Source organism: Xenopus laevis, chromosome 3L (assembly GCF_017654675.1).
Source record: "Xenopus laevis strain J_2021 chromosome 3L, Xenopus_laevis_v10.1, whole genome shotgun sequence".
NCBI classification, from domain to species: domain Eukaryota; kingdom Metazoa; phylum Chordata; class Amphibia; order Anura; family Pipidae; genus Xenopus; species Xenopus laevis.
The window spans coordinates 40676385-40687897 of NC_054375.1; the positions used below are offsets into that span (position 1 = coordinate 40676385).

Sequence of the window (11513 nt, forward strand, 5' to 3'; positions counted from 1 at the left end):
AATCTGCAATCGCACCTCCGTCCTCTACCCTCCCTTCTCAACCTTCAGTCTTACCAACTCTGCCATCAGCCCTCCATCCTCCACCCTCAATCCTCCATCCTCCACCCTCAATCCTCTTCCTTCCGCCCTCAATCCTCTGCCTTCCGCCCTCAATCCTCTGCCTTTTAGTCCTCGTCCCTCCGCCCTCCCTGCTCAGTACTCCCCCGCAGATCTCTCTTTTCAGCCGACAGTCTTATTCATAACTTTCTGAAGTGGTGAGCGAGGGTGGAGGGCTGAGGGGGAAGACTGAGGGCGCAGTTCGTATGACGGCTGAGAATGAAGGGTAGAGGACGCAGGTGCGATTGCAGATTTGGACGATGACTGACGGTAAAAGCAACAGATGCACCATTCCGAAAACATAGGACATCGCATGAAGGAGATGTATTTCGCAGCAGGATGTCCTAAAATGCGTTCCTTAAGGCCTGCCCTGCAGTGAATTTAGAGAGGCAGCACTCAGAGATAGGATGTTGTTAGAGCTGGACTGGAAGTTGATGCATTGCTGGGAAACTTTAAGGGCTGGTTACCCACTGCTGGCAAAGTGATTTTGAAATCCCCTGCATAATAGTGGGTTAATGAGAGGCAAAGAGAAAGCGCTAATTACACAATAGAGGAATTGAGGGCGGTCTAATGGGGGTATCATGGGTGCTTGCAGATTCATCCTCTCCCCCCCCCCCCAGACTAGTGCAGAAAGAATGCTGGCCCAGTAAGGCTACAAATCATATTTATACACTGCCTTGTGAATTTTAACTATTTCCTTGCTAGCAAAATTCCAGTTGTGCCATTCTTCTGCTTTGCATTTTTGGGTATTTATGCATGGAATTGCCACTCTGCCAATCCTGATGTGATTTATGGGGCGGTATTTATTAATGGAAATGCCACAATGATTTCTGAGGGTATTTATACATAAATGTACATTTATATACAAACTATGGCAGCATAGCCATGCCCCTGTACTAAGCACAATTCAGCAGGAACAGCCCCCTAAGATTGCTCATAGTCTGTACAGAGATATACCAGAAAACCAGGTCAGCATAAGTATTCCCCTGTACTATTTACCATATAACAGGAAGGTTTGAGGGTAGTTGTTTAAAAATGCTCTTTAAATACACTGGGACTGATTTACTAACAGATGCTAAATTGCATCAGAGTGGTTCCCCATAAAAGCAATTTGGACCTTTACTTTAATTTTCAAGCCGTTGATTGATTTATATAGGCAACTGCATTGATGAATTATAGCATTTATGCCAGTATATCACAATTATTTGAGGATCATTTTATTTGCATACATCGAAGGTGAACAGACCCACAAAGTGGACACCAATATATACTTTAACCAAATTTACAAGTGTGTCTTGTAAAGAGTACAAGAGCATTGTGTGTTTACCACATGGGCTGCTTTCGATTTTTTTTGCCCGGGCTGCTTTTTACTCCCAGTCCGGCTCTGACTGTGCCAGTTAGGGACTGGAGCATTTGAGGTGTAGGTTTGTGCCTTCCAGCTTCTACTATGACATTCTTGTGAAAGCTGCTTTACTAAAGTCTGGTTTAAACGCATCACTTTGTAAGATGGCTATTTTTCACAGGAAAAGCCTGTTAGCCACCTTTTTAGTCATGGGAGCCCATCAACCATGATGTCCCCGTTAAACACAAGTTAATTAGTCCCACAACTGTTATGATCCAGGCCTTTCAAAGTTGTCAACACGGGCCTGAACATTTTGTGAGTTTCCAGTGGCACTGCATGTGCTCAGCGTGAGACGCCAAGCCTTAGGGGTCCTCAAAAATCATCAAGCAGAAAATAAGGTTTGTCTGTCAAAGAAGTTGGTGCTCAGAGCTGATTAATGATTTCCTACTGCCAAAGCACACTGGTTTCTGAGCTGCCATGTAATGCAAATCTGAATAAATGACTAATCATCCTAGTATTGCGACTTCTATAGTCTGTATATAGAGTATCTTATGAGACGGTCCCTGAACTCAGCCTAAAGAATATGAGGACCTACTGGCCAGTGTCTCAGCAGGACCCCTGGATTTTGCACTGTAGAGTAGGATTATACCACAGACTTTTCAAACAATAAAAACAAGTGTTGATATATATATATATATATATATATATATATATATATATATATATATATATATATATATATCTATATCTATATCTATATCTATATCTATATCTATATATATATAAATATATATATGGAGAGAGGGTTTTATTTGGAAGAAGTTAAAAGGGGAATTTCACCTTTAAATCATTTCTTAATACAGGTATGGGATCTGTTATCCGGAAACCCATTATCCAGAAAGTTTCGAATAACGGAATTACCATCTCCCATAGACTGCATTTTATCTAAATTTTTAAACATGATTTAATTTTTCTCTGTAATAATCTAGTGTACTTGATCCAGACTAACATATAATGAATCCTTATTGGAAGCAAAACCAGCCTATTTGGATTTATTTAATGTTTACATAATTTTCTAGTAGACTTAAGGTATGAAGATCCAAATTACAGAAAGATCCATTCTCTGGAAAACCCCAGGTCCCGAGCATTCTGAATAACAGGTCCTATACCTGTATGTTAAATATTGGCCTAATCTTTTTGATTTATCTTTATTTTTTAAAATGTATTTTTATAGTCGCACATGGCATAGAGGTGTAAAGAACTATACAATAAGCAGGGCCAAACTTCAGTGAAAGCCTATTTTAATTCCTCTTATATCCCTTGTGTACATTCTGGGTTCTCCTGGCATAACACCCTGAGGCATATAGTAATACAGCACTTTACATAATACAAATCCCATAGGTGTATTTCATTAGACTCACCTGAATGACTGCACCTCCAAAGGCTCCTTGCTGCTCTGCCCTCGTAACCTGTGCACATCCTTTGCTGCTGCTCTCATCATCTTATCTGCTTGCATCTCGTATTTCTGCTCGATCTTCTGTACCTGGGTGGTTTAGTGGTTAAATAACCATTAGTGCAACGAGGAAACAGAAAGTGCCAATTCAAGCCGTTGTAGGATGAATTTCACTAAGATGAACCCATGTAAAAGTTGTTATTTTACTTTCCTTTATCAAGCACAGAGCTTGTGTGCTAAAACTACAATCAGTTTATATTACAATAGCTCTATCTACTGATGAAACATATTACTACACCAGTTGAAGTCTCAATCCTAAAAATGTTGTATGTATTTTATGTTGTTCACCTTTGAATTAACTTTCCATATGATGTAGAGAGTTATATTCTGAGACAATATGCAGCTGGGGTTAATTATTTATTCTTTTAGGTTTTTGGGTTATTTAGCTTCTTATTTAGCAGCTCTTCAGTTTGCAATTTCATCAGTCTGGGCCCCAGATAAATTTGCATTACAATGACAGTTTAATTAAAGGGGTTGTTCACCTTCAAATTAACTTTTTGCATGAGAGTGATATTCTGAGACAAAAACAGTAGCAGTTGGATTTCAATTTTTTAGTATTTGTGGTTTTGGGGTTATTTAGCTTCTAAAAAAGCAGCTCTACACTTGGCAATTTTCATAAATCTGGTTGCTAGGGTCCACGTTACCCTATCTATGATGTAGAGAGTGATATTCTGAGACAATTTGCAGTTGGATTTCAGTTATTTATTATTTGTGGTTATTTAGAATCTAATTCAGCAGCTCTACACTTGGCAATTTCATCAATCCGGTTGCTAGGGTCCAAATTCAAATTTGCAATATAACGAGAGTTTAATTAAAGGGGGTTGTTTGCCTTTTGAGTTAACGTTTAGTAGGATGTAGAGGGTGATATTCTGAGACAATTGGCTATTGGTTTTCATTTTTTATTATTTGTGTCTTTTGAGTTATTTCGCTTTTTATTCAGCACCTCTCCAGTTGGCAGTTTCATCAATCTGGTTGCTAGGGCCCAAGTTATCCTAGCAACCACACACCGATTTGATTAAGAGACTGGAACATGCAAAGGAGAGGGTCTGCATATTAAGATGTTTTATATAAAATGGCAATAGCCATACAGTTGTGGCCTTGCAGAGCATGTGTTTTTAGATGCAGTCAACTATAAAAAATAATGAAGGTGATTGAAAAGTGCTTAGAATTAGCCATTCTATAACATACTAGTCGTAGATAACTAGTTAACATAGTTCACTTTAAACCAGTGTTGTTTTCATTCTCCAGACAGACCACCATGTATTTAATATATACAGGTATGGACATATATTTCACAGCAGAAGGTCAATGATATCCAGGCAAACTGAATGCTTTATTCACAGCAGAGTTTTGCAGAGCATAGTAACGTATTGGTAACAAGAAATGACACACTTTGTTCAAAAGAACAGTATGGTTTATCTCCTCAAGCTCCAAAGCAATTAGCGCAGGAGTATATTCCTTCACAGCAGTCTCTCACACACACCCACTTCCTGCTTTACCCCTGAGCAGAGAGCCCCCCTCCCCCTACGTAGTGACATCACTTCCCCAGGGTATGACTCACTCACAGCGTCTGTTATTCTGCTCATAAGCTGGGTCTCTGGGAGATATTTACCGTCCTGCTAGTGTTTTCCCAGCCACAACACCACTACATATGTAAATGTTTTATCAAAACAGCAGGCACAGGTATCTTGAGGCATCAGCTAGCCCACAAGATCCACAGACCTCTTTGTATAAGAAAGCATCAATATTTGCTCCCATTGGCATTCCCTGCATATACCAGTAAAGTGAGTTAGACAGGTGTCACTTAAAGGAGAAGCAAACCCAAAAGTTAAAAACCCCTCCCCCTACCCTACATAGACCCCCTCCCCCAGCCTAAGTGTTACTACGGGCAAATGCCCCTTACTTTATACTTACCCCTCGGTGCAGATGCAGGCATCGGAGTTCACGAGCGCCATCTTTAGCCGATTCGGTAATCTTTGGAATGAGACGGGCGCTTCAGCAATTTTCATGAGTTTCGGCGCATGCCGCAGTTGTCGCGAGACAGAAAATTGCAAATGCGCCACTCCGCTGGTCTCATTCCGAAAATTACCGAAGAAAAGAACATGGCTGCCGTGAACTCCACTGGACAGAATCTGCACTGAGGGGTAAGTAAAGACTTAGGGGTATTTGCACAGGGTAACACAAGTTGGGGGCAGGAGGAGGGATCTATGTAGGGTAGGGGGGTAAGGGTTTTTAACTTTTGGGTTTGCTTCTCCTTTAAAGGACCAGCAATGCCAATTATTTTTTTTAAAAATTCGTTTGTATAGAATGAAAAAAAAAACCCACCAAGATACTGTATATGTAACATTTAAAATCGCAAAGTCTTTATTTAAAAAACAACTTACCGAAACGCCGCTGGCACGCCTCTTCAGAAAAGCCGACAGGGCGACTATTAGGGTTGGCACCTATTGCTAAATTTTTTACTGGCTGGTGGGGGCGGGTACAAAAAGGGGTGGGTGTGATGTCAAAGGGGCTATGACGTAAAAGGAGGCGGGCCACGGCGCGGCGATTTCCAAACAGGACAAAAGCTAAGTTTACAGGGGATTGGGGGCGGGCCGAGGGGTCTTTTTAAAGGAACAGTTCAGTGTAAAAATAAAAACTGGGTAAATAGATAGGCTGTGCAAAATAAAAAATGTTAGTTAGGCAAAAATGTATGTAGCTGGAGTGACTGAATGTCTTCCTGCTTTCCAACTCTCTTGGTTTCCACTGACTGGTTACCCTGTTTACCAGGCAGTAACTTGAAGGGGTCCACATGGGTCATATCTGTTGTTTTTGAATCTGAGCTGAATGCTGAGGATCAATTGCAAACTCACTAAACAGAAATGTACCATATGGCTCCCCTTCAAATCGCTGACTAGCTCAGAGTTATAGAGCTGAAAAGCAGGAAGTAGTGTTCTGGCTATTATGTTAGACATCCAGTCACTCCAGCCTTTATACATTACATTTTTGCCCAACTAACTATATTAGAAACATTTTTTTATCTATTTACACAGTTTTCATTTTCATGCTGAACTATTCCTTTAAGGGTTAAAAGAATTGCTGAATTCTCTCCCTGAATCAGTTGTACAGGCTGATACATTAGATAGCTTTAAGAATGGGTTGGATGGCTATTTAGCAAGTGAGGGAATTCAGGGTTATGGAAGATAGCTCATAGTACAAGTTGATCCATGGACTAGTCCGATTGCCATTTTGGAGTCAGGAAGGATTTTTTTCCCCCTCTGATGCAAATTGGAGAGGCTTCAAATGTTTTTTTTTTTTTTGCCTTCCTCTGGCAAAGCTTTAATGCTTTATAAATAGTTTGAGTGGCTTTCAGGTCTGTGTAATAGAAGGATACCCGCAGGTGTAAAAGACAGCTGGTGAAGTATGTAAGAGCAGTCTATTGATCCTTATTGTACATCGCTGTAACTGCCTGCAGTCTGTAATGTAGCACCAGCTGGGCAGACGCATCCCTTATATACCAGTGCAACTGAGCACTAATAAACATGTTCATCTTCTTTATATGAATGTGACAGTCACAGGGGCAAGGATACAGTTGAAGGAATTGTTCAGCATAGAAATAAAAACTGGGTAAATAGATAAATTGTGCAAAATAAAAAATTTTGTAATATAGTTAGTCAAAAATGTAATGTATTAAGGCTGGAGTGATTGATGTGTAACATAATACAGAACACTACTTTGTGCTTTTCAGCTCTCTTGGTTTCCACTGATTGGTTACTAGGCAATAACCAATCAGTGACTTGAGTAGGGGCGGCACATGGATCATAATTGTTGTTTTTGATTCTGAGATGCATGCTGAGGATCAATTACAAACTCACTGAACAGATATGTCCCATGTGGCTCCCCTTAAAGTTGCTGACTATCTCGGAGTTAGAGAGCTGAAAAGCACAAAGTAATGTTCTGTTCGACATCCAGTCACTCCAGCCTTTATACGTGACATTTTTGGGTAATTAACTATATTAGAAACATTTTTTATTATGTAAATACTATCTATACTACTAGCTTTTATTTTTACACTGAACTGTTTCTTTAAAGAGCACCTTTTCCTCCTTACCTGTTTCTCCACTTGTCTAAGCAGAAGCTTGAATGTGTCATCATCCTTCACCCGCTGAGGTAGCTCATTCTCACCCAGGCGCTTGGTGAATCCCCGATGGAGACTGGCCTTGGAGTACATGTGGATAATGTGCTTAGCTTTATAAAAAGGGGACTGATCTGATTTCCCTATAGAAGTTACACTGAGCCCCACCCCGAGTGCATTAGATAGGAAATTTTGCCTTCCTCTGGATCAGCTAAAATATTAGGCAGTTTCACTTTGACAGACTGTTAAACCTGATGAATGTGTCGTTTTAAACCTTGTCTTTTATGTATCTGTATATATATAATTATATATATATATATATGTGTGTGTGTGCCATCTACCAACTATAACCAGTAGATCTTCAGTCTGTCTTGATCACTGTGTCCTGTATGCCTACAGCATCATCTGAAATAAAAGACACTGACAGTGCTCCTGCTCCACATGTTCAGCCAAAGAAAATTATAGTCAAAAGCCTTTTTTCATTCAAAATTCGCGCTCACGTATCCCTTAATAAATAAAAAAGTATTTTCCCCCCCACTTATTTTGTGTGGGACTCATCTTCAATTCCTGCAACGTCTTTCATTCGTTATCTTACTGTGCAAATATTTACACAGGCCGCTGTGGCTGTTATTTCAGCTGCTATTTTAGTCTTACTTTCCTAATATTCTTCCGTAAGTTTTCTCCACTCTCTCCAGACAATTCCACATTTCTCACTGGAACTGTGTCTGATTTGTCACCAGTACTTCCCTTGCATACTTAAAGAATAAAGAAACTTATTTTAGAAGTAACTAATGGGGGTCTCATATTTGCTTTGTATGAGGAATGCTGACCACCAGGCTCTGAAGAATTCAATGTTTGGTCCGTTAGCTTATACATTTCTCAGCAGCAGTTTTTCCGCCCCTACTGAGCATGCTCCTTCACTTGAAGCTTTTCTAGGAAATACTGTGTCAGACTGTAAACAACTGCTTTGTTTCAGACTTAAAGGAGAACTAAACCCTAAAAAGAAATGTGGCTAAAAATACCATATTTTACATACTGAACCTAAAGTTTCAGCTTGTCAATAGCAGCAATGATCCATGATTTCAAACTTGTCACAGGGGTCACCCAGGGTTCTTCTATCGAGCGCCATGGATTGATTTTCATCCTGCTTGTTTGGGTCTTCTAATGGCTGCACATGCACAGTAGAGCGAGAAGCCAAACTTTAACAAAAAAGCCAGCTATTTCGCTCTACTGCGCATGTGTCTGCCCTGGGAAATTTGAAAACCGATGAAGCAGGAAGAGGATCTCTCCGTGGTGCTCGCTAGAAGAACCCTGAGTCGGTGCTATTTTCTGCTGATAGGAGTACCGGCCTTGGGTGTCAGGTAAGTAAAAGTACCACAAAGACAAAGTAGTGCTGAACAAACACTCTCACAGCTTTTTGTAGCGTCTGGTGCCGACCGTGACTCTGTCTGCCCAGGTCTAATGCATATTCAAGAAGGTATTTCAGCAGCACTCTGATTTAGTGAGAAAAGTGAAATTTTATCCGTGCCTCAACGTTAGGTAAGTAAAAGTAGTCACTTGGGGGTGAGTAACTTTTGGCACCCCCAAGTGTAAAATGGTATTCCTTCTCCTTTAAGTTCCTTTTTAACTTTCAGCACAGCTGATTCATGTTGGCACTACTGCACTTTTGTAATCATCTTGGGGATGAACTCCATTATATCTTCCTCAGGATCAGCCAGCCATACGCGTACCATTTAGTTTTGTTGTAACGATGTGCTGAATCCACTACTTTGGAATTTGGCCCGAATGTTATGGAGTCTATAGGAGATGGTCATTCCCTAATTCTGAGCTTTCTGGATAATGGGTTTCCGGATAACAGATCCCATACCTGTACTTCCCGACGTTCCATTCTTCCTGAAGTGCTACCCCTGAACCTTGCTTTGATATTGGCATCTCTCTTCAGAATTCCTACTACAAAGCAATGTGGCCTGGAAACAGATTTTTAACATGATTTGATGCTTGCTTCTGGTGAATCCCAAAAATACGTTTTGTTTTAAAGAGATACATTAGCAGCGGGCTTGTACATTAAAAAGGATTCGCGATGCTGCATCTGACTCAGGAATAGCAGTAAATCATACGACCGAAAGAAGCAAACAAGTGATTAGGAATGCTGCTTCTACGCAGAGCTGCTGCCAACCATTTTGTTTTCCTCTTTTCTCATGCGCCAGCGGTGTGCCAAGTCCTTTTATTTGTTGTGGGGTTTCTCAGCACTCTGGCTGTTTTTGCACAATTCAGGTGTAGTAATAACAAACTTCTGTCATAGTCGTGGCGCATTGTCAAGATGCAGCGCAGGGAAATTCAAGAGGCCGCATATGTAAAACTTCACTGGAGCTGAGCAGAAATGATTTTAGTTTCATGTTGGCTAATCCTTGCACTGTAGTTTGTGATCACACACCAACCGTCTTTTATACAGTACAGGTATGGGATCCCTTATTCAGAACCCCATTATCCAGAAAGCTCCGAATTACGGAAAGGCCATCTCCCATAGACTCCCTTATTGGAAGCAAAATCAGCCTATTGGGGTTATTTAATATTTAAATGATTTTCTAGTACACTTAGGGGCAGATTTACTAAGCTCGAGTGAATTTTCGAAGTTAAAAAAGTTCGAATTTCGAAGTAAATACTTCGACCATCGAATAGGAGAATACGACTTCGAATTTACTTCGACTTCGATTCGAAGTAAAAATCGTTTGAATATTCGACCATTCGATAATCAAAGTACTGTCTCTTTAAAAAAAAACTTTGAATTCATACTTCGCCAAATTAAAGCTACCGAAGTGTAATGTTAGCCTATTGGGACCTTCCACAGCACTTTTCTAAGATTTTTTTGATCGAATAGAAATCCTTCGATCGATCGCTAAAAATCGTTCGAATCGTTCGATTCAAACTATTTAATCGTTCGATCGAACGATTTCTATTCAATCGATCGAATACGCTAAAAATCCTTTGACTTCTATATTCGAAGTCGAAGGATTTCAATTCGAGGGTCGGATTTCTAAGTTTTTTTAACTTCAAAATTCGACCTTTAGTAAATCTGCCCCTTAAGGTATGAAGATGCAAATTATGGAATGGTCCGTTATCCGGAAAACCCCAGGTCTCGAGCATTCTGGATAATAGGTCCCATACCTGTACTGTGAAATAATGTGCTATGCACTAAATGAGGGTATCCTTATTAAAGGGACAGCTCACCTTTGAGTTAACTTTTAGCAAGTTATAGAATGTCCCAATCTTAACAACTCTGCGGGTGTTCCTAAAGGGGCTGTTCACCTTTAAATTAACATTTGGCATCAGGTAGAGCGGGATATTCTGGGACAATGTTATTTACAAATTTTATTCAGCAGTTCTCCACTTTGCAATTTCAGCAATCTGGTTGCTAGTGTCCAAATTACCCTAGCAACCTTGCATTGATTTGAATGAGAGACTGGAATATGAAAAGGAGATGGCGTGAATAGAAAGAGGAGTAATAAAAAGTTACAATAACCATACATTTGCAGCCTTACAGAGCATTTGTTTTTTTAGATGGGGTCAGCGACCTACATTTGAAAGCTGGAAATAGTCAGAGTAAAAAGGCAAATAATGCAAAAACTTTAAAAAAGAAAAAATGAAGGCCAGTTGAAAAGTTGCTTAGAATTAGCCATTCTATAATGGCTATAAATTAAAGGTGAACCACCCCTTCATTTTTTTTGTTCTTAAATGATTTGCCTCCCTCTACTGCCTCTTTACAGCTTTCAACTCGGGGTCACTGTCCCCAGCAGCCAAAAAACTATTGCACTGTGAGACTAGAATGATATAGTTGTTCATTTCCCAGTCTTTCATTCAAACCACTGGCTGTGTGCCGCTGTAAATTGGACCCCAGCAACCGATTAGCTGCTAAAATCCAAAAACGGAGCACCAGCACCAACTGGTCTAAAACATGTGTCAAATAAAAAACATATTCATAAAGCTTTGTTGTTTATACATATCATGTAAAAGAGTATTTTACCCACTAAATTGAGATTTTTCTAATATTCCCTACCATTTTTGTCACATAAATATCTTGGAAGCTCAGAGACTATGGGAATACAGCTTGAGAAAATTGTCTGAGAAATAATAAAAATGTGAATTTTTATGTTTTATATTTTTTTTTATATATATATACCTCAGTTTTTTTTTATGGGCTTCCTTGACCATTTATTTAATTGGATGCATATTACACTGACTTGTGTTAGAAACATTGTGATTTCTGATTGATTTCATTCAATACTACGGATATAGTTTTATGTGTATAAATATAGCAGAGTATGGCTGTTGCCTTTAAATTGCTAATTGTTAATAAACACAAACAACCACATTTTTTATTTTATTTTTTTTAAAAAGCTAATGATCAATTGAACAGAACAGGCTGTTTTTTAAAAAAAAAAAATCATTTA

At 39.5% G+C, this 11513-nt stretch overlaps 1 protein-coding gene across 1 annotated transcript; it reads right to left on the reverse strand.

Moving 5' to 3' along the window:
* Positions 1 to 2648: 2648 nt before the first annotated feature.
* Positions 2649 to 7952, reverse strand: LOC121401461 (protein KIBRA-like). The gene is made up of 2 exons (XM_041586164.1): positions 7042 to 7952; positions 2649 to 2981 (listed from the first exon to the last, which is right to left on the reverse strand). The coding sequence occupies exons 1-2, from the start codon at positions 7159 to 7161 to the stop codon at positions 2856 to 2858; spliced, it is 246 nt and encodes an 81-aa protein (XP_041442098.1). The 5' UTR covers positions 7162 to 7952; the 3' UTR covers positions 2649 to 2855.
* Positions 7953 to 11513: the final 3561 nt, after the last annotated feature.